Consider the following 24,245-nt stretch of genomic DNA (forward strand, 5'->3'; position numbering starts at 1 on the left):
ACTTAACCATATTTTGGGGACAAATTTGTACCCATTTTTTACAATGTACCCAAATTTGTCAAAACCTGACAAAATCTCCAAAAACATCCCTTTGCAGATGTGTATAACTAGTAGTACAAAATAAAAATGCAGAAAGTTTTCTGTAAGGGGTAGAGGTAGGTGTATTGTTGGTAGAATACACTTATAAAGCCATTATGCCTATGGAATATCCCCATTTAGATAGCTAAGTAAATTTGTGTGTGTGTTCATCTTTGGGAACTTCAGCATGTGTTTGCAATTTGCACGGCTGCTACAAGAAGAATTCAGTTTTCTCAAAAAAAAAACATGACAATTTCATAAGGCTTGGGAAAAGTTATAATATGCATGAGTACATACAAAACAGCTGTCAGCACACAAAAGATTTTAAATGACAACATATAACAGTTATGTTCAGCGCATGCACATTTCACGTATTGCAGGGTATAGGAGTGTGAGAGTGACTGTGAATGCAGTGAGAGTGGTAAGAAAGCTGCTGATCTCTCTGGAAGCTGAGCTGCAAACACTCGAGGGCAAGTGACTATTGGAGGCATTATAAGGGGATTTAGCAAAACACTCCGCTGCAGCCTTGTCGCACTTGCAGATGAACATGTCACACTCATCATTACGGTCTGAAAAAGAAAAAGAGAGGTTGTATGAAGGAGTGTGTTTAATTTTAGTAAATGCACTTCTCAGCTCTTACTTGCAGATAATGTAACACAAGGCCACTTAGATGTATTCAAAGAGAGTACACATTAAAGAGTGTTTAATAACACACTTAAAATGTGATGTTTTAAATATCTTTTGTTGTGTTTTAAAGTACATTTATGTTGATGTGTTGAATAACACTAAAACACATGCAAAGTATTGATTATAATTTGTCTGTAGTGTTTTATTTAATATTAAAGTTAATATTTTACTAAACTGCAACTTCATCGTTACAAATGAAGAGTTTATTTGCAAAAACAGATAACTCAATTTTAAATTGTTCACAAATCATGTTTTGTGTTATGTTATCGTGTTTGTATTGTGTTAGCTAGCTGTATTTTTTAGTTATTTTTTCAGCCTAATTAAAATAACCCAACTGCGGTTTGATTAAGATTTGAATGCACAATGAAAAAACATGATTTTTGAAAATGGTTAAAAACTGAGTTATGTTTTTGCAAATGAACTCTTCAAATATACTTAATATACCATAAATGCTTGCCATTCAGAAGTATACATTTTCACTTTATGGTATCCTTGTTACACGTTATATATATATATATATATATATATATTAGTGCTGTCAAATGATTCATTGCAATTAATCACATCCAAAATAAAAGTTGTTTACGTACTGTTATATTTATCATGCATGTATATATATATATATATATATATATATATATATATATATATATATATATATATATATATATATATATATATATACACACACAAACACATGCATGTATATATTTAAGAAAAATATGTTTATATATTAAATATATTTATATATATAATAATATAAATATATAAATGTATATACACGCAAATATTTTTTAAATATATACTGCATGTGTGTATTTATATCTATGTAATAAATGAACAGTACACACATACATATATTATGTAAACAAAAACTTATTTTGGATGCGATTAATCGTTCGACAGCAGTAATATATATATCTATCTATCCATCTATCTCAGTGGCGGCTGCTGGTCTTTCAAAGAGGGGAAGCTCATTTTCAGCCTACATCATAAAAATTTTCCATTTATTTATACGTAAATTCTGCCCTATACATTCCTTTTCATGAAAATGCTCTGTGACGCTGTCGTACCAACTAGGCATCTTTTCCAGTGACTTGACCAGTGTCCTCTCAATGGCCAGCAGAGCTAGGCTGCTTAAACAGTCTTGACCCATTGTGTTATGGGTGTAGGACTTGAGCCGCTTTAAACAGGAGAAGCTCCTTTTTACACCTGCAGATGTAGCTCCAATTGTTGCCACTAATGACAACAGTTTCTAAAGAACACTGTCCAGCTCCATGTCTTTAACCCCCTGGGGTCTGAGGGTGTTTTGGGGGCCTGGAGATTTTTTGACATGCCCTGACATGTGCTTTTTTCAGTTGCTTATAAATATATAAATGGCTAAAGTCTAATAACACTGTAAACAGCACAAACTGGGCTACAAAAATATATTAGCAGAATTGATGTACTTGATTTTGTTTTTGAGAAAACAACGTTTATGCGTGGTTAGTGAAACAATAAAATTAAGTCACTGAAATAGGGCCATTTAAAAAAAAAAAAAAAAAAAAAAAAAAAAAAAAAACACCCATACAGAACATTTATTCACAAGACCTCGGAGAACTGGATCTTGCAGCCTAGCATTTTTCCTTCAAAATAACGTGAAAATCATCTTGTTTATTTGCTCACAGAAAACAATATATTGATTTAAATTTCCTAAGACACTTTTTGAGTAAAAAGGGTCTATGCGAGAAGGCGTCAACCTTCACATTCACACATTCTGGGTTATTTCTGGGAAAACTGGACATTGTGTTGGTTTCATATGGATTACTTTAACATAGAATATTTGTTTTGGACGTAACTTCATTTAAAAGTAGATATTTCAAGCTTTCTATACATATATTTCTCATGTATTTGAGGCGAGTATTTGCGGAGATTCGTGTTGTTTTATTTACGTGTCTGTGAAGAGGTGACAGAGACATAGCCCGTTTACTTTATTTTTTTAAAAGCACATTGTTTTGTTGTTATTATGACTATACACAATTAAAAGTAGACCCTTTGCAGTTTCAAATGATACCTTACTCTCATCTGTAAGATCAAAACTCGTGGAGTATTTTAGTTAGTTTCGCGTCAAAGAAAAAACGAGACAGCCCGCACCGGTGGGTTAACACCAAGTAATCACAGCTTTCTCCTTTTATGATGAAAACTGGCAATTTCGCCAAGCAAATACCAAGAAATAGGTTGCAGCAATTTGTCTTTCGACTACACTTGCAAAACTCTGCTATGGGACTGAGCTCGAATAGCTTCAATGACTTCTTATAGGACAAAATCGCTGTCAATCAAAATTAGATGCAGTCTTTCGACAGACCCTCTAATCATCACGCAGAGTCCAGCCCGTGGGCGGGACATAATCGCAGCATTTATCCAATAACCGTCTAGTTTCGAAGCACTGAAAAAAAACTGTTCAAAGCAGCCCCATTGAAGTCAATGGTCGCTAGGCTTCAACAGGGAAATACACTGATGCTATGGGAATATATGAGAAGGAAATCGAGTCACCTGCTGTATGTAGCGGATTCTGAACGAACTCGTCTTCGAGATGAACGTGTTGTAACGCATTTTTAAATCAATAAAATGTTAACACAATAGTACATATTTGACCATTAATTTTTTGACATTATAGGGGAAGCAGAGCTTCCCTTGCAGTCTTAAAGAAATCCCCACTGATAGATATATATATTATTTTTTTCATGTTGGTGTCCCCGCATTTTTCACTCACCCAGACATGTGATCGTTTTGGTATTCTCATCACACTTGTAGTCATATGTATTTGTGTAGGGATTGTCAAACACTGATGAACAGGACTGAAGGGTTGCGGTGCCATAGCAGGCGTCGTGGATAAAACAACACCTACCAGGTCATCAGAGAAGAACATTAATAATACAAAAAAACAAAAACAAAACCGTGACACTAACACATTTTCACTGAATATAATAAAATAAACGAACTGGTCTAGCTGGTCAACAGGTGTCCCTGTACCACCTAAACCGCAAAAACAGCCATAGTCTGCAAAGTCCAGCACCGGTGTACTGTCCGGTATTGTACAGTTAATCATGTCCTCGAATTGCAGCAAGTTTTCAATGCTGCCCAGGTGACCTACAGAGACGATATTACTGGTAAACTCAAAGATTTTGAATCAGATTGAGTAATAATACAAGTCTACTGACAGGAACAAACTGCTAGCATAGAATCTGTTGCATTATTTACCCTACCATTCAAAAGTTTGGGGTCTGTAAGGTTTAATATCTTTTTCAGGAATGATGCATTATATCGATTAAATGTCAATTTTTTTTAAATCAGTTCATATAAAATTAGGTAACTTTTAATGAATCAGTATTTCACTGTTAAGTATGTTTGAGCTAATAATAAGGTTAACAATACTTACATGTTGGTAGAGTCATAAGGATCAAGAGTGTGAGATAGAAAGCCATATCACTGGAAGAAGCAAATAACTTTATATTCTATGTATTATTGTAGATCTATGAATTTTACTGTTGCTTTCTCACACACTAGAAAAGTAAAAGAAGAGATCCTGAGCCCTCATTTATCACCAGACCTGCCAGGCTCTGCCACCACACAATCACAACGATCACTCTCACCTGAATTCTGATTACACGCACCTGCTCCTCGTCACGCTCCTCATCACCACTCCCCATAAAGACACACACCGCCAAACACTCGATGTCCGGTCTCGTTCATCGAAGGAGGACCACTGAAGTTTCCATATAGTCTTTGTAGCAACGGTGATAGTATTACTTACCTGCTATTCGACTTAACTGCATTCTGTACTCCTAGGATCCAGCTCCCGTGTCCCCGTGAATCAGCTCCTGGTTGGCGGTGTGTGTGTGTCCGCTGTCCCTCTCCGTGGTTGCCGCCGCTCCTGCTAAAGGACAAGATGCAAGTGACCCCTTCACTCCGGTCAAGATCTGATCAGTTCACCACGCTTCTGCCATATCTCCTGCTAACTAATGGTGATCAATAAACAAACCTTAACCTTCCGTCAGTCTATGTCCTCTTCTGTAACACAGTGTGTACGCACAGATGTGTGCATAATGAGTGTGCAAGCGCAGTTTCACGCAAAGTGTGTGATTTACCAACTTGTACTTACAGTCCCCTCCAAAAGTATTGGAACAGTAGAGACAAAATTGCTCTGTTGGCTGTGGAGTCAAGACATTTGCAAATATGATTAAAAGATGAATATGAGACAAAACTACAGAATGTCACATTTTATTATTAGCCGTTTCAACACATACATGTTTTACCAAATAAAAAGAACAGCACTTTTAGAGTTCATCCCACTCATTGATGTGAGCATAGGTATTGGGACAGTTGAACATAAGGCAGATATAAAAGATTAAAAGCTATTATTTAGTTGCAGATCCCTTGCACACAATCACAGCAGTGAGTCTGTGACCCATAGACATCACCAGACTCTTGGTCTCATCCTTTGAAATACTTTTCCCAGCCTTTAATGCAGCCAATTGCAATTGTTGCTTGTTTGGGGGAGTTTCTGCCTTTACTCTCCTCTTCTGCTGGTGAAATTCATGTTCAATCGGATTTAAATCTGGAGATTGACTTGGGCAATCTAAGACTTTCCATTTCTTTGCCCTTATAAATTCCTTGACTGCACTGGCAGGGTGTTTTGGGTCCTTGTCCTGATGCAATATGAAGCACTTCCCAATGAATCTGGTGGCATTTTCTTGAATATTGGTAGGTAAGATATTTTTGTACCCTTCCAAATCCATTCTGCAACTGTCATCTTACATTAAGTCATCAGTAAAGATGAGAGGGCCTGTTCCAGAGGCAGCCATGCATGCCCATGCCATGACACCACCTCCACCATGCTTTACAGTTGAGGCTGTATGCTTGGGATCATTTGCAGTTCCCTTTTTTTTCTCCACTTAGCTAAAGGTTCATCTTTGTCTCATCGGTCCATAAACTTAAGGTTCATTTTCACAGCTTTTATGATTTGTCTGTCATCAACTACTGTTGTTTTCTCAGCCAATCGGGTTGCTGGTTTCCAAACTCTTGATTTCTCCATGCCCTTTGTTTTTGCTTTTCTTTTGAAAGTGAAAGTGAACACACACCCAGAGCAGTGGGCAGCCATTTATGCTGCGGTGCCCGGGGAGCAGTTGGGGGTTCGGTTGGTGCCTTGCTCAAGGGCACCTAAGTCGTGGTATTGAGGGTGGAGAGAGCGCTGTACGTTCACTCCCCCACCTACAATACCTGCCGGATCTGAGACTCGAACTCACAACCTTTGGTTTATGAGTCCGACTCTCTAACCATTAGGCCACGACTTCCCCCTTTTAGCGTCCAAATTGCTTGCTGTATTCTGAATCTTGCTGAATGCAAGATTCAAAATACAGAAGTAATGGATATAACTGATACGACACATTCCCTGCTTTTAATATCTGAAGAATTAATGCAACAGGACACAGCTGATCACTTAGAAAGACCTGTGAGGCAACTGTTCCAAGACTTATGCTCACATCAGATCGGGGGATGAAACTCTAAAAGTGCTGAACTTCTTAGTTGGTAAAACATCTATGAGTTGAATATCAATGTCTTGACTCCACAGCCAACAGAGCAATTTTGTCTTTACTGTTCCAATAATTTTGGAGGGCACTGTATATGTAGGAATGTGTGTAAATATAAGGACAAAATATAGAACCTTTTCTACGCACTGTTGATAAATGAGGCCCCTGGAGCACCATGTTCAAAAATGTTTAAATATTTTTAAACATTACATGAAAATTCAAATACACCAACCCAAACTCTCTTTTTACATGCTGTCTTGTGCAACATTGTTCTAAACTTCACACCCCTTACAACCTTTTACCTCTAACTATAGGCACAGAGGCTCTTCTTGAGCACAGTGCTTGTGCTGTACAGTTTTATTCCTCACTTGTCATTGTGTATAAGCGTCTTCTGAATAAATAAAGGCATGTTGGAGAACTGAGGTTGGTTGGGTGTGACATGGCTTCACGTCAACTAAAACATACCTTTCTCTTGATGAAAGGTAAAACACTGTGACATAACAATTTTCATGAGACAAACTACCTAAGCTATATATGATGCAAAACACAGATTAAGACGAGCATGAATATACAACCTGCTTTAAACAAATACATACTTCACACCACTGCTCCAATTACTATTTTATCTATTTATAAATAATGCATGACTATCTGTTATGTAATCTAAATATAACCATATGTAGAGCAGGGTTGTATAAATTCTAAAAGAGCTTAAATTCCTTTTCAGTCACAGTTAACAACACGTTTTCCTCTAACATAAATTAATTTATTATAAATGACTAAAATAATATGTGGGATTGCATCTTATGATCTTACTGTAGACAGTGCATTATTCTCAATAACAGCGCAGATGTATTTCTAACTATATTATGTGACACCTTTGCATGCTACCATTTAATCATAATGTTCGTAATGGAAAAGTCAATATAATAAAGAAAATATAAAGTCAATATAACAATGACTATTTCGCTTTCATCTTACCTCCAATATCCAAAGGCTTCCTCTCCGGGTTAATTGATTTAAGCACTAAACACTATTTTTCCAATGTAGTAGTTCTACTATAGTGAGCTAAAGCGTTATGCCAATCACGATGACTTGCACCATATCACTGTCTCTTCTCTTAACTGACAGCCTTCCTTTTGTAGACAGGATTGTTTTTTCTTATTTGTACATGTGAGCAGCTTGTTATTTCAGCCAACCAGTCTGCTGACTAATTTGGTGCATTAGATACTTTGCATTCTTCATTAAACCTGTCACAAACCTTTATGACTGAGAAAAAAAGACTCTCAAAGTGAGAGAGATTAAAGAAAGCCCCTGGTAAATTTATCAGCCGATTTTGCCAAATCTTTTCAGTAACAGGTGGCATTTTCCTTTCTCTGCCCATATGCTCCACTTTTGATATAAAAACCGAGGTTACACTGAAACTGTTATCAGCTGTTAAGCTGAATTTAAATGCATTCATAACTTATTGAAATCCTCCCCCCTGCTTGACAGTCCTATTAGAATTTGTACCATAATGGCAAAGGATCGCAATGAGATCAAATACAAATTTTTAATGTCTTGTTGGAAACACAGTTTTGTATTGTGTAACGATAAATCGTAACAGTCTTATTGAGAACTGTTTGTTTTGGTGAAAGTCTTTAAAATATTTCCTGTGTGATCTTTTAGGATGGATTCCAAATTACGAAACAGTATCACACTACTTTGATAGGCTTGTTTTCAAGGCTCATGCCAGGCTGGTGTGTTGCAGATCCGAGACATCCTGCAAACTAAAAACACCACAAATATTTCATTCAGTTTAACAGGACTTTCAACATTGTAGCCTGGTAACATCACAACAAACACACACAACTGTCTCAGCCAACCCTAATCATATTTTAGCACTGACCAAAACTGTTGCCATGATAACTGTGAAGGGATTTTGAGAATATAGACTTGCTTACAGAAACCATATTTATCTGCAAGAGAACCTTCAATTACCTCTGTGCAGACAAAATGTAACAAAAAAAAACCTTGCATTGAAAAAAACAAACATAATGCATCATACCCATATAGACAGATATGTAATGCTCATATTAAAGCCCATTAAAGCAGCAGAACAGTTAAAAAATTGCTTATCCAACAAAATACACTCAGTGTTCAGTGTGTGATTGCTTCATGTAAACAAACAATACACAAATAATGTTTTAGTGTGCGTTTTATTAGCACAATGGTCCATTCATCAACAGTTATTATTTTATTTGCATATATTTCTAAATCCAGAGAAACATGATGGGAATATTCCCATTAAATGTCAAAAGTCTTTTAGAAACATCCCAGGAATCAAGATCTCTAAGAAAAGATGAAAACAGACATCACAGATGTCCTTTGAATGATCTAGGAGTATTTTGAAATTCATAAACTGAAAAGCCACATACAAAACACCTCTGCAAGCTGATATTTTTACATTTGGCAAACACATTACATTATTTGTGCAAACATTGTAGATACTGGGGTTTATGGATCGGACGCTGACATTCAGAAACACACAAATATAAACTCACAGAGACAGATGCATTTGGTGACGTTTGATAGGTATGGACCCTTTCTTCGATGAATAACATTTAGCAGTACAAGGCAGAAACCAGAGAGAATAGTGTTGGTGGATTGAGATCATATGGGCTTGTACAGCAGTGTGGTCACATACTTCTTTTTGTAGCGGTGTGTCGCACTTAGGACCATCACACCATCCTGTGAGACGAGAGCAAACAGACAGTGTGTGATATCAACTGAAACTGCTGGTCACCTCTACCATATGCAAAATAATAATGATTAAAGGGATAGTTCACCTGAAAATAACTCATTACGCACTCATATCTATTAAAGTAATGATACTTTTTGGTGCTTTTGTTATTTTTGGAAAGCAGCCCTGTCATTCTGTTAAACATCTACTCTTGTGTTGCACTGAAGAAACAAGTCATACAGGTGGTAACACTTTACAATAAGGGTACATGAATAATCATGCACTAATACCTAAATTAATACTTAATTCATCACATACTAATGATTATTAAAGGAGTTAACTAGTTACAGTATGAACTAACGAAGAGCTAGCCTTAACTACGACTGGAGTCATACGGATTCATGCATGAATATCGGCAGCCTTAACTACATGTTAGTACATGTTTGATAGTTAATTCATTAATTAACACTTATGGGTAAACTAAATCAAACAGTCTCTTTAAGTTAGTACATGTGAGTATTCAGCCCGGTTAAGAGATGCTGTGTGGATTTTCATCACGGCTGTGTCTGGATGGACAGTGAACTCTTTACAGTTTGAGCATTTCTTTAGGAATTGTTCTACAAATGTTCTTTGTGGGTTTTTATTTTTTATTAATCCGTGTATAAGTCACAATAGGGCGAGTTTAAAGGGAAAGAGAAGAACATAAAACAGACAAGATCAGTCATTAGTGTATTTAGTATTCTCAACACTTCAGGATCAACTAATCCTTTGCCACCCAATAATATTTATGACAAAGCTGAAGATGCTCAAATTATGATAGTATTAAATTAATTTCAATGTCAGAGTATTTCTTAGTCCTTCTTAAAGAGGCTGTTTAATTTAGTTTACCCATACATGTTAATTAATGCATTAACTATCAAACATGTTCTAACATGTAGTTAAGGCTGCCGATATTCATGCATGAATCCATATGATGATTAAGGTTAGCTCTTCGAGGGTGTGGGACATTATTAGAGAATTTCTTGCGTGAGTGTCTTTCTAAAGTGTGTGGGTAGTTTGCTGCCAGACCTTGATGGAAAGGGCGTACAGGTGGTTGAGCATCACATGGTTTGGTTCAGGCAGCAGGGTTGGGTCACACTGTTAAAAGCAGACATGTGAACAAGTTAGGGAAAGTCTCTGCTTTCTAAATTTACCCAGACTCAGCAATTTCCAAGCATAGGCCCTTTATCTTTTCTTATCTCTTTAAGCCCAAAAAGGAACTGCTTTAACTGTAACACTGTATTTACAAAGAATCGACCTCTTCTCAAATCACCTGCTTGGTTTCCACTAGATTTCATGTGTGTTAGAAAACCCAAATGAAAAGCTTTGATATCTATTTGTGTTTAAGTAATGGAAGTAGTTTAATGTTCCAGAAAGCTAGCTAGCTAAATAAATAACCAAAACAACAAAAATATACACTATTGTTCATTTTCTATTTCTTTTTAATACTACTACATTATTTATTTAATAATATGAATGCACTTATTTGCTTTAGTAATTACTTTTCTAAAATTACTAAAACTTTACCATTTTTGTTCAAGTTTAAGTAGTTTTAGTAATTTTGCCATATGCTTTGCCATGTGATTTTGTGCTTAAGAAAAAACTAAATTTATTTGATCAAAAGTACAGAAAAAAACGTTATATTGTGAAATATTATTGCAATATAAAATGTTTTTCAATTATAATACCTTAGTTTTTTGTGTGATCCAAAACTGAATTTATCATCAGCCATTACTCCAGTCTTCAGTGTCACATGATCCTTCAGAAATCATTCTAATATGCTGATGTTGGAAACATATATATATATATATATATATATATATATATATATATATATATATATATATTAGTGCAGTCAAATGATTAATCGCATCCAAAATAAAAGTTTCTGTTTACATAATGTGTGTATACTGTGTATATTTATTATGTATATATAAATACACACACATACAGTATATATTTAGAAAATTTTTACATGTATATACACTTATATATTTATATTCTTATATTTTATATAAATATATTAAAATAACATATTTTTCTTAAATATATACATGCATGTGTTTGTATTTATATATACATAATAAATATACACAGTATACACACATTATGTAAACAGAAACTTTTATTTTGGATGCGATTAATCGTTTGACAGCACTAATATATATATATGTACTGTTTCCAACATCAGCATATGATTTCTGAAGGATCATGTGACACTTAATACTGGAGTAATGTCTGATGAAAATTCAGCTTTGCATCACAGGAATTCATTTTAATTTGAAGAATATTAAAATAGAAAACGGTTATTTTAAATTGTAATAATATTTCACAATATTGCTGTTTTTTTCTGTATTTTTGATCAAATAAATGCAGCCTTGGTGAGCATAAGAGGCTTCTGTCATTGGGTGATCAAATTTCTGTTCAGGATGTAATAGAGCAGTACTTACAGAGATTCCAGTGTCTTTGTTGAGGAGCACCTGCAGCAGGTGTGGAGGGAGTATGGGAGGAGAACGCATTCTGTCTTCTGATTTGGTTGAGTAGGTATCCTGATGGTATGGTCCAGGCGGGGAGCTGGATAAGTCTGACAGAAATAAAGCAGAAGATCAGAACCACTAGTATATTTCAGTTGCTTAACAGTGAATAGATTTATATTGATTTATATTTACCTGATATGTCGGCACATTTCTCAGAGTCTGTCTTCAGTGCATCAAAAACCTCAAAGTCTGTTTTCCTCACTTTAATGACATTATTCACCACACCTGACTTACTAGTCACAACAGACTAGAAGTAAATAGAATTAATTAAATATAATGCAAGACAGGTTTCAAAATACATTGCTGAATGAGTATTATCAGATCAGATCAAACACTATAAGAAACTCTTTCCCACCCCTTTGGGGTCTAATATCCAGTGTCCGTCCACATAGAACTTATACTGGTGCTCGCCTTCTGGCAGGTCAATTATGGCCACAAAATTATTATGACTGTGAAAAAGAGAGATAGAGAACAAAACAGTTAGGAAAAGCAAGTGGAAGGTTCTTCCCTCTTTCTACTTATGATGACAGTGAATGAAAAGGAGGCACATTCTGGTAGATGCCTTTTGGCTTTCAGCATGAGATCACCAGTGTTTTTCTTTTTTGCTAGTTTCTTTCTTGTAAGTGCACACTGACCCCTAGTGTTGAGCATGTAAAAGCACAGCAAGTGCTGTTAAGTTCCCAGTTTTAGTGATTAAGGCCAAACCTACAGTATCAGAGAGATAGAGTGTTCTAATGCTACATTAACATAAGGAAGTGTTTCCTTTTCACTTTTGAAATGTGTGAAGCTAGACAATTATGTACAATAACGTAGTTGAAGGAATGTTCTGGATTTGTTGCGAGTTCAGCTCAGTTAACAGCATTTATGGCACAAAGTTAGTTTGTGAGAGATAATTTAAAAGTGAGAGAATTTAAAAGTAGAAATGTGAAGAAAAACTATTTTATTTGAACGGCTGTTCTAAAGTTTGAAATCTGTAAGATTTTCTACAAGGGGTTTGAAAGTCTATTATGCTCACTAAGGCTGCATTTATTTGATCAAAAAATACAGTAAAAGCTAATATTGTGAGATTTTGTAACATTGTGAACTCTTTATATTTTTATAGATTTTATTAAAACAGCTATTACTCCAGTCTACAGTCTACTGGTCATACAGAATTCATTCTAATATGCTGATTTGCTGCTCAAGAAACATTTCTTATTACTATCAGTGTTGAAAACAGTGGTGTTGCTTCATATTTCTGTGGAAACCATGATTTGCTTTTCAGCATTCCTTCATACAGCATGTAAAAACTTCTTTGTGGTTTTAGGCATTACGATGTCTCATTTAAATTCATGTTTGTGCAAATCAACCTTGAGCTTAAAATGCATTAAATATGGATTACTCCTTCGAATGCATTTTGCTATTTGAATTTAGCTTCTCATTTTCCCCTGCGTCTATCTGAACAGACCCACTATTGAGGACCAGCTGACTTGCAGCACCTTGTAGAACGTTTAGCGCTATAATTTTTAAGATGATGCAAATACCTCCTGCTGGGTTTCTTGTGCTAACATAGTCTACTATGTCATGCTAATGATCTAATGATCTGTCAGCACTCACCTTTTAGTCAGGGGGATTTTGCTGGACCAGTTGTTGAAGGAGCCAGACAAGTAGATCTCTTTCCCTGGACCGTTCCAGCGGAACACAGTGGGCCTTTCCTCTGGCGGGGCTTTAGTATTTGATTCCTGATCTTGTCGCCAGGCTAGAAACTCCTAGTAAGACAGAGAGAAAGATGGATGAGGTGTGTACAGCCAATAGAAGCAGAACAGTCAGATATTGCTGCAATAAATGAGTTAAGGAACATGTTTTCAAGGTTAATGTTTCACTGTAACCACACCACCTTGGCATCATCTGTTTGGAAGATGTCTCCGTCCTCCGCACTGTCCATTAGGATTTTGGGTCGAGCGCCATCTTTGGCACCGCGGCTCTCTCGCCTTTGCGTCTTCTCCGCTCCGCTTCTCTCACTGCTGGTGTTGCCCATGCTGCTCCTTATTTACATGCATTTTAATGAGACTTCCAATTTTGAACAAGAGCTTTCTTCACAATTCATCTCACTCAAAACACTATTCACTTGGGGTCTTAAAAGTTCATTTCTAAGGCGATAGTTAACCTAAAAATGAAAATTTGGTCATGATTTACTCACCCTCAAGTTGCTCCGTATGAGTTTCTTTCTTCTGTTAAGCACTAAAGAAGATATTTTGAAGAATGTTGGTCACCAAACAGTTGACGGTAGCCATTGACTTTTAAAGACTATTAAAGTCAATGTTATTGTCAATTGTTTGGTCACCAATGTTCTTCAAAATATCTTCTTTTGTGATCAGTAGAAGAAAGAAACTCATAGAGTTTGAAAGAAATTTAGGGGGTGTAGCCTAAATGATGACAAATATTTTTGGGTGAATTATCCCTTTAATGTTTAGTAATAATGTTCTTTTCATACAAGAATTTCCAAAGTACAGGAGTTTCCAAAGTCTAAGTAACTATAAAATTTGACCCTGGACCACAAAACCAGTTGGGTCAGTTTTTTTAAATTGGGATTTATACAACATCATAAACTTTACATTGATGTATGGTTGTTAGGATCTGGACAATATTTGGCTGAGATATAAATCTGGATCTGAGGGTGTAAAAAAACCCATCAAAATATTGAGAGAATCACCTTTAAAGTTGTCCAAATGAAGTTCTTAGCAATGCATATTACTAATCAAAAAATCATGGAACATGATCTTTACATAATATCTTAATGCTTTTTTTTTTTTTTTTTTTTAGCATAAAAGTAAATCGATCATTTTGACCCATACAATGTATTGTTGGCTATTGCTACCAATACCCATGCTACTCAAGACTGGTTTTGTGGTCCAGGGTCACAAATTGGTAGCGACTAAAGTACTAGTTCATGTGGTAACCATAACAACCGTACGGATGCTCGCGATCAGTATCAGATGGTAAGTAGGCAACAAGAAAAGTAATGTCATTATTTTCCATTTATTAAAGATTTACTTATCACATACGACAAATATAGCAAAACCCTTACTATTTTGCTTTTTCAGATAATTTACATTACAGGCACGTATTTACATTAGGCCAATTAAGTAATTTGACAGATGTATGTTAACAACGTTTAAATAAAACGTTGTTAAAATACGCACACGGTTCACAAACAATGCAATACTAGCGACTAAAGAAGTAACCTAACCTTTGATCGCTGTTTACATTGTTTTGGAAATCACCTAAACGCATTTTATACCTACACGTACAGTTTGGAGCTACATAGCCGATTCAACAGTTGAATAGACTAAACTAGAAACACCCAAGGAAGTCAAAACTGGGATGTTGTTTCTTTGGTCATATTTTGACATCGTTTTTTCTTTGTTCCTGTTCTTGCGTGCAAGTCTCGCCCACAGAAACGACCACAGCGTATCTCCGTTTCATCTCGGACTCTGGTGATTTCCCTCGTGAATAAATATCTTACCTCTGAAAACTTTATTTGCCTCTAGCCCGCGACTATGTTACTTTTCATAACGCCATTTTCACATTGCTTCACAAAAAGGTTAAATGTTAAGCACACCTCTTCCGCCTGCTGTTCGGGGCAAGGGAAAGAACCAGCAGCGAGCTCTGCTTAAAGTTAAACCGGTGCAAGACGGGAGCGGTGTAACACATTTCGCTACTTCTGTAACACGTTGTTTTTTTTGCTCTGTCTGTCTCAAACTTATATAATAGTAGTGAGACGGACCACCAGCATATATATATATGCATAAATGTATACACACACACACACACACACACACACATATATATATATATATGTGTATACATTTGATTACTATAAACTCATGCATAACATTAAAAATGTTTCTATTAGTGTAACTACCCACACACACACACACACACACACACACACACACACACACATGTTGGTTTTTGTGGTTTATGGGGACTCTCCATAGGCGTAATGGTTTTTATACTGAACAAACTGTGTGTGCTATTGCCCTACACCAACCCTACACCTAAACTTAGCCCTCACAGGAGACTTTGTGCATTTTTAGATTTTCAAAAAAACACCATTTAGTATGTTTTTTAAGCCTTTTGAATTACGGGGACATAGGCAGTGTCCTCATAAACCACCTTCATATTGTAATACCTCTGTCATACCCATGTCATTATACAAATTTGTGTCCTCATAAACCACATAAACATGCACACACACACACACACACACACACACACACACACAGATATTTGTTTTCTACAAATTAATGGTGTAATGCAGTGTAATCTGCTGCTTATTCATAAACTGCGTAAAAAGTGCTGTTTTGACTGCATACCTACGGGTTGTTACACTAATAGAAATTTTTTTAATGTTATGTATGAGTTTATTATAGTAATCAAATGTACCATCAGCTTTATTCCATTTGAAGTGTTATATGAAATGTGGTTTATTTAAAATAATAAAGGAAGTATTTGAGTTCAAACAGCACATACTGTTTTTAATATTTTATTTAAAATATTGTATTAGTCATTTAAACAAAATATTTTCAAGTCATTTGAATTTTATATTTCATATTTGTTTCATTTTAAAAATATTAATTTATTTATAAATTTTAGGGACTATGCCAGTGGGTGTGTCCTGTGATGGAGTGAGCCAGCTGTGTTTGAGTGTCCACACACGTGTTCGTCAGAAGCTTGAGACATTCTCACGGCTGTTCAGTTTCGCAGTGTCATGACATGACTGGCAATGAGGTACTGGGATAAGTGGAACTGAATCCGCGAAGCACACTTCAATAAACACAAACATGGGTGGCAACAGTAGTGAGACGGACCACCAGCACATCTTGGAAAAACATTAGTTAGTAACTCAAGTGAGATTGATGGTAGTGACACACTGATTACTATTACTATAATCACCCGTACATTGAAGTACACTGAAAACTTGTCAATGAAACTCTTAAAGTAAATACTACCAGTGATATACCATTGCAGATTTAGCTTGTTTGCTGTGATTGCCAAGATTCGAGACAGATTTTGCTATATTTAACCTTAGCTGGCTATAATATTACATATCAAAATACAGGATACTCCAAACGCTGCAGATTGCATTGGGTGTAAAGTTGGAGAGGGAGTGTCTAGTGCTGCTATAATTCATTATATAACTGTAACAGATGCTTGTGCATTTAGTGTATTGAGTCGTTTTATACATTGCACATTTATTCATATTCATAAAAAAATGATCATACTTCTTGTAATTTTACATTCATCCAAAAACATACACTGGTTTTTGTTCTGTAAAAGCATTGGCTATTTGGGTTCAAGCATCCTATTAGTATGCTTTGGACAAATACAATGTACACCTCTAAACTACACATTTACAATATTTGATTGTGTCATCATACTCAGCAAATACAGACGTACAAATGCAGTTGTACTGCCTGCAGAAATAAACAATGAATATTAAATAACTTTTAGTGTAAGATTTCCTGTAGTATGGATTCTTGGCCATGCTTTGAGCAAATCAGACCCGCTTATACATTCCATTTGAAAATATTGATTATTTATAAACCCGGGATGGTTCAAGCTCATGATGCCGCCACAGTGAAACCACGTTCTGGGTGTCGCTCACAGTGTCCTTCTACATTCACTGGAACTGATCGCCACCAATTTATAGTGTAGTCTTCCTGTCCAACTGGTTTCTCCATGATCAGATTGCATTCTGTTTTAGTTGATATAAAAAGTAGAAAATATTTTCTTACCAATTGAGAACACAATGAATAAATCATGTTACTTAACATGATATGCGAGTAAGAATATAATGTACATCTGATCATTTAAAGGAATAGTTCACGGAAAAATAAATGCTCAAGTTAGTAATCCTCATGTTTTCCAAACACAGTTTTTTCTTGTAAAACAGAAAAGGAGAAAATCTGGTGAATAAATAGGAATAGGAGTTTTCAAGTCTCAAAAAAGATTAAAAAGCTCCTTAAAAATAGTGAGTACATGTCTTGTAGTTATCTGAAGGCTTTGTGTGATGAACAGACTAAAATTAAGTTCACTGATAATCTTCTCCTCCAGTTGAACTTTAACCACATCAAGTCAGTGAGTGACTTTGAAAACCAGATCAGTCTAATTTGTTATCAAACCATTTGTGGAGAATCAATTGATTCATATTGAAGATTCAACTTAAAGGAACACTTTGTTCACAAATTAAGCATTACTGCTTCCTTAATGATTACTTCAAGACTTTCAGCGATTAATGAGTTAAATTTCAGTCTGTTTCTCATATAAAGCTATCGTGTAATTTCAGAAAACTTGAAATATAGCGCATGAGTCATAAGAGCTACTTTTAGAATACTTTTATGGTGTTTTTGTATTTTGGCCAGTCCTTCACTTTCATTATACTGAAAACATTGGCTAGGATTTTCTCCAAAAGTTCACACGGGTTTGGCAAGACTGAGATGTGAGTGAATAATGACTGAATTTTCCTTTTTATGTGAACTATTCTTTAAACAAACCATATTTATAATATATTTGTGCAAATGAGTACCGTGGTGAAGTGTACAACAGAGAAGACCGTTATGATCACAAGGCCAATGACTAAGGAAGCGATTCCCATGTGAAGAGCCTTTCTCCCCAACCGCTGAGCTCCTTCATAGTCTTCTGCATCATAACTGCTTTGAGACTGAATGAGAGAGAAATCATAACCGTGACTAAACACAATTTCACAAAATAAACCATTTGAGGATGGAGAAATTTAAAGACATTGGTTTAAATGAAGCAATACAGAAATTATGCTTATTGTAAAAATAGATTTGTAGCATATTTGGATAGCAGCATCAGTGACAGGTCTCCAAGTGAAAACTAGACCTCAGTAGGTGGTCCATAAAGCAGACAGCACTGAGGGGCATAGTGAAGATGCCTGCCTCATTCCGGCTCTCTTAATAAGATCAAACAGCAAACTGAGACTTGGGTATACAGCCCACTCGTACTAAATCACATTTACTGGGATGACAAAGATGATCTGACTTCACTAAGCTGATTTGCATATTAAAACCATGTTTCAGGTTTTAATAACATTTGATACAAAGCAGGTGACCTAAACTCTTAATTAGTGGTAAACATCATTACATGTTGTTAGATGTATGGCTAAAATATGAAAAAATATAATGTGGAAGTAAATCTCATGTGGAAGGATGTTTAAATATTTTTTTAACACTACTGAGTACAAAAAAGTTTTCTCTCATGAATGAGCATGAAGTTTAGTGAGAAAGGATTAAATCACTGCTTTTGTAAAGATAAGCATTATGTGTTAACCAATTTTGACAATGGTACAGTATGCATAAACCCCCCAGTGTGTCAGAGGGCATTAAGCTGGGTTGCGTGATTTGTGATGCTCATCTAGTTTCTCAGAGGCGGTGTGGTGGCGTCTGCAGCTGCTGTAGTCAGTAAGCCCTAAAGTTTTAATGTGTAGCAGCGGTAGAGTCAATTTGAAACTGAAGGTGTTGCTCTCCACTGCAAGTCCCTGCACTTTACCCCATTCAGAGCCCACCTCTTGTCTCTAGTCTGGTGATGGCATTTGAAAGCACAGATTTGATTGCTGAATGCAGGGGAAAGGTATGACAGGAATGGGCAGCTGGTGAAAATGATTCATTTTATCATGTGGATGAATCACATTTATGCCATGAATCACTGTACCGTACAAAAATATACAAATGAACGTATGCTACATTTATACCTATTCTGTCTTGATCCGCACCTCCTGATTCATTACACTGATGTATTATTCTTTATTCCTGTGGTGCAGTGCTTAAACCTGTAAAGCAGAAATTATTACTTAAAAATATTAAGGTTGTTATTAGACTTATTTAAAAAAACAAAACTAAGCGTTAATCGAATCCAGTTCACCAACAGTAGCAATTATTATTGATAAAAAAAGCTTTAAATAATATTATTTAAAAATAATGAAAATGTGTGTGTACATTTATAATGCATTTAAATTATAAAATTAATATTATATAAAATTATTTACTAATTTATTAATTATTTTACATATATTTTATACAATTATTTAAATATTATATATACACTATTTACATAATTTTCTAACATTGATATTATATATAATTATTTAAAAATACTTTTTAAATGTATCTTTTACAATTATTTACACAATTATTTAAGTGTACTATATATTAATATTAATGATAAAATTAATTATATTAGTGACTTCAATAATACACAGGCCTCAGGTTTTTGCCTTAACATTTACAATTAATACATGATGTGTATAATATATAATATTAATGTTGAACCATATTTATGGGGTCATGGTCTTAAGATAAATGACCCCAAAAGAGAATGAGAAACACTGTTTTTTAATATATGTGTTAAATTCATAGCAAAAGTAACTTTCTTTTTAATTGACCTTAAAAGCAAAGTGAATTACATGTTAGTGACCAGAGCTAAGACTGTGTCTCTCGTTCTGAGGTCAAGGTGTGAAAAGTCAGGTAGAAAACCACTGAAAAAAACTTCCTGTTCATCTACAGTAACAACAGCCTGCGAAAGTTCATCATCACAGTATCCACCTTTCACGTGCCTTGTGCAAATGAGCACATCTGCAGGCTGCCGTGTGAATGTTCAAGCAGGGCAAAGGGTGTGTGTGTGTGTGTGTGTGTGTGTGAGAGAGAGAGTGTATGCAGTCTTGCTTGCAAGTGTGGGAGTGCTACAAAAGTTAACTGCACAGATACTTGAAGCCTGTCTATTTATAACACTTATATGTCTATCTGGACCCTAAGAACATTAGGTTTAGTCAGATTTCAAAGCTGCATGTATAACACAGTGCCAAGTGCAAATCTACAAACACACAAAAACAACTCTGCAGAAAAACACCAGATAAGACCAAAGATAAACTGTACATTACAATATTCTCAGATAAGAATGTGATTTAAAAGGATAGTTCCCTCAAAAATGAAGATTCTGTCATTGTTTACTCTCATGTCATTGCAAACCTGTAGTATGTGGCTTTCTTTCTTCTGTGAAAAACAAAAGAAGATATTTTGAATATCAACTAAACAGTTTTGGTCATCATTGAATTCCATTATCTGGACAGAACAATTCTCAAAATATATTTTTATTGTTCCACAAATTATGACAGAATTTTCATTTTTGGGTAAGCTGTCCTTTTAAAAAAGCATCATATGAACATGCAACTGTCCAGGTAGATACACTCCATAATATCAAAAAATAATATATTTTCTACTCACCATTAGAGAAAAAACCAACGCCACAATATTAATAGGCCATGCCGGACAAAAGCAAGTGAAAATAGTCAAAAAAATATAATTGTTCAGTGGCGGTGCCCCATGCGCCTCAGCACACCTTCCAATACTGTGGTCCGAACTGCCATCGATAGAGCGGTTTGTCTTTTCATCCGACCGCTGAAGACCAGGACTCATGATGCAGGAGTAACAAGCGGCGTGAGTTAGGAAGGATCAGGAGATGGCGAGAACATTTACAAGAGCTGTGCGGAGAAGATCAGGAAACTGAATGGAAGACCGGAGGAGACACAAGAAGGCAAGAGCTCATGAAGACACTCATGGGGATGTCAGATGATTGGGTAAGTGTGAAAGGCGATGGATGAGATGTTGAGTGAGTCAGAGATGGTTTATGACCTAATTACCACCCGGGCTGAACACTATCCCACTTCAGAGAGGGAGAGAGAGAGAATGTGTGCAGGACACTGAAGCAATGTAAGATGTAAGATGTAAGAGGAGAGGCAAGCGGAGAAAAAAGGAGTCTGTCTACTTGTCCATATTATCATTATCTGTCAAAGGGAGAAGGGAGTGTTAAAGTTACAACTGATACAGCCATATGGATAATGGCCCCAAAATCACATTACAAGGCTGCCAAGAAATGCACACTGGCAATTTTCCCACGGTTTTTGCATAGTACTGTAAGTGAGGAGGGCACAAACAGCACCGCATAGAGTACAAAAGCTGTATCACAGTTTACAGTTATACAATAGTGCACTGGATGATACAGTATGGAAAAATCTTTGGTAACACTTTATTTTACAATGTTTTATTACACGTCTCATGTATGTACTATAGTTAAACAGTAAATTATTCATAATTACATGTAACCATAATTAATAGTAGTAAGGACATATTGTTAATTAATATTGGTTACACTTTATTTTAAGGTGTCCTTGTTACAGTGTAATTATACATTTAAGTACTGAGTAATATTAATTAACTACATGTAATTAGGGTTAGGATTAGGGTTTGTTTTAGGCTTACTTGCATGTATCTCTGCATAATTTATTGTTATTATAATAGTAACTACATGTAATATGTGTAACAAGGACACCTTAATATAAAGTGTTACCTAATAGTCAATGACTGTAACAAGGCCACCTTAAAATAAGGTGTAATCACATGTTCTATGTGTATTCATATATTATTAAAAAAAGGTTTTAAATACGTTTTCATGGTTAAAATATTTTTTTATTTTCAAGAAGTTAATTTTTTCATTAGTGATTTTTTTTTGTTCATTATGATATGATGACAGCTGTTGCTTTGTGCACCCCCAAAAATCTCAAAATACATTTTAATACAGAAACTAAAAGCATGCTCATCGTAGAAAGAATGCATTGTTTGTATGAACTGCATTTCAATGTATTTTTGAATAAATTAATAGATTTGCTAAATGAATAATGTACATTTGACAAAAAAGTCATTTTTTTCACATTGAGCCCAAGTGTCTTGTCTGTGGGCGTCACCGTAGCGTGTGACTTTATGCAGATAAGGTGATGCTTTGTTTCAAACGGCAGGATACACCACACAGGATAAATGAAAAACAGCTGCCTCTGCTAATGTGAGAAACCCGCTGTCTCTGCAGTTTGATAAAATGACATGCACCAGTCTCTCTGTTTTCTTCGTAACCATCTGGTTCACAGGTAATATCGTCCTTTTCCTCTTCAATTGCACAAGTTAATATCAATATGCTGTCAGATTTATAAAAATTAAATTAATTAATTACTTTTTATGTTACATTCTCACAGGTCTCATATCTGGAGATGCATCTTTGCCAAATCTGGACATATCTGTGTGGCAAGTACCTAACATAACAGCAAAAGGCGGCACAAATGTCAGCATCACCTGTCATATTAAAGCTGATTCATGCGTGCAAGCAATCATGGTTAAGTTGTTGCAAGATAATCAAACTGAAGTGACGAGTAAAACGATTGTTACCTCTGCCTATCCATCATCTGTAAATGGATGTGTGTTTATTAACGCAACGCTGCACCTGCAGTCAGTACTTCAAAATCATACTGGCATGTATTACTGCACAGCACATACGAATTTACCTGTGCTTGGACCAGTTGAATATGGAAAGGGAACGTATGTATGTGTGGGTGAGCTTTATTTTTTTACTAATTTCATAATTTTGATTCTATTCTGTTTAAGGACTGAGAATACAATACACTTTTTTATGAGTCAATGCACTCTACACTTTTAAAAAGTCTAATGAACAATCCAAATGATAAACATTTATACTTCTCACTCTTATCATTTGTAGTGTCTAATTCAACAACAGCAAATCCCACACTTGTAACTTTGACAGTTCCACCAAGCCCCGATAATACGGTGATGTGGTCAGTGCTTTCAGGCTTGGGTTTTGTTTTGCTGATCATCTGCATTGCCTGTGTTATTCACATACATTCTAAAGGTAAGAACAATTGTGAAATTTCTTTTAAACTTGAGAGTGTTTATGGGTTTATCACAATGTGCTTGAGATTTGAAGGACACCATCAATTTTAAAATCAACTAAATTAAATTGACTGTAAATATTAACAAGCTGTATTTTTTTTAGGGCAGAACAGAATAGAAACTAGAGCAAAAGAAGCCCTGGTGAGTGAAGTTTGTTTATTTATTACATTTTTTCTATTTGATTGTGAATGTTGACAGAGCTGATGGTCTTTCAGAAAAGCCATAGTTTTAAAAAAAGTCATTATTTCTCTCAGGTTAATGTTACCCGTGGATCACACTGCCCAGACACTTGTGAAACAGCTGTTGTTTATGCAGCATTAAACATTCCTCGAGACAGTGTGAAATCAAGAAATGAGGTAAATAATGCCAATCAAGGTAGTCTGTATACACTCATGCTTAGCTAATTGTTACATGATACCAATTTAGAAAGCAAATGGACAGTTTTGTTGTCTTTTGCACTTGCACTTTATACGTAACCACATGCAATTATGTGATGCTATATGTCTTGTTTTTCAGGACTGTCCAGCTCCGACACCCACTTCAGTGACCTGTGCCGAGGAATCAGTAACATACTCTGAGGTCCACTTAAAGAAAGGACCAAAGGATGCAGGTTAAGCATTATTTGCCTGAATTTTATTCCCACTGTAATCTCTTTCGCCTTGCATATGAGTGCATATGGGTGTCATTGACAGTCTTTTAATCGCACTTAAAGCTTCTGGACCTGTTTGGCCCGATTTTGTGAGGGTATTTCTGTAAATATGTTTATATAGTTTCCAATTTTCTGTTTCTCTTCATGTAATTCTCATGAAGACTGAAT

The 24,245-nt window shown here is 35.5% G+C and overlaps 3 protein-coding genes across 7 annotated transcripts; 1 reads left to right on the forward strand and 2 right to left on the reverse strand.

The window, feature by feature from the left end:
• Positions 1-337: 337 nt before the first annotated feature.
• LOC306848755 (phospholipase A2, minor isoenzyme-like) lies at positions 338-7,478 on the reverse strand. Of its 5 annotated transcripts, none has more exons than XM_079383500.1 (6): positions 7,317-7,478; positions 4,398-4,681; positions 4,184-4,233; positions 3,747-3,894; positions 3,518-3,648; positions 338-647 (listed from the first exon to the last, which is right to left on the reverse strand). In XM_079383500.1, exons 3-6 carry the CDS (start codon positions 4,227-4,229, stop codon positions 430-432), a joined length of 543 nt encoding a protein of 180 aa, XP_079239626.1. In that variant the 5' UTR covers positions 4,230-4,233; positions 4,398-4,681; positions 7,317-7,478; the 3' UTR covers positions 338-429. The 5 variants fall into 5 exon arrangements, with proteins under 5 accessions (XP_079239626.1, XP_079239624.1, XP_079239625.1 ...); XM_079383498.1 differs by having other exon boundaries at positions 4,559-4,681; positions 7,317-7,461; XM_079383499.1 differs by having other exon boundaries at positions 4,559-4,678; positions 7,317-7,450.
• Positions 7,479-7,874: 396 nt separating this feature from the next.
• LOC306848668 (5'-AMP-activated protein kinase subunit beta-1-like) lies at positions 7,875-15,249 on the reverse strand. The gene is made up of 8 exons (XM_079383354.1): positions 15,139-15,249; positions 13,510-13,657; positions 13,230-13,381; positions 11,989-12,082; positions 11,766-11,880; positions 11,547-11,680; positions 10,126-10,194; positions 7,875-9,065 (listed from the first exon to the last, which is right to left on the reverse strand). Exons 2-8 carry the CDS (start codon positions 13,648-13,650, stop codon positions 8,988-8,990), a joined length of 783 nt encoding a protein of 260 aa, XP_079239480.1. The 5' UTR covers positions 13,651-13,657; positions 15,139-15,249; the 3' UTR covers positions 7,875-8,987.
• Positions 15,250-22,950: 7,701 nt separating this feature from the next.
• Positions 22,951-24,167, forward strand: LOC306847816 (uncharacterized protein). The gene is made up of 5 exons (XM_079381990.1): positions 22,951-23,073; positions 23,238-23,387; positions 23,532-23,569; positions 23,683-23,784; positions 23,945-24,167. Exons 1-5 carry the CDS (start codon positions 22,995-22,997, stop codon positions 24,041-24,043), a joined length of 468 nt encoding a protein of 155 aa, XP_079238116.1. The 5' UTR covers positions 22,951-22,994; the 3' UTR covers positions 24,044-24,167.
• The last annotated feature ends 78 nt before the right edge of the window (positions 24,168-24,245 follow it).

Source organism: Barbus barbus (assembly GCF_936440315.1).
Source record: "Barbus barbus genome assembly, chromosome: 28".
Classification (NCBI taxonomy): Eukaryota; Metazoa; Chordata; class Actinopteri; order Cypriniformes; family Cyprinidae; genus Barbus; species Barbus barbus.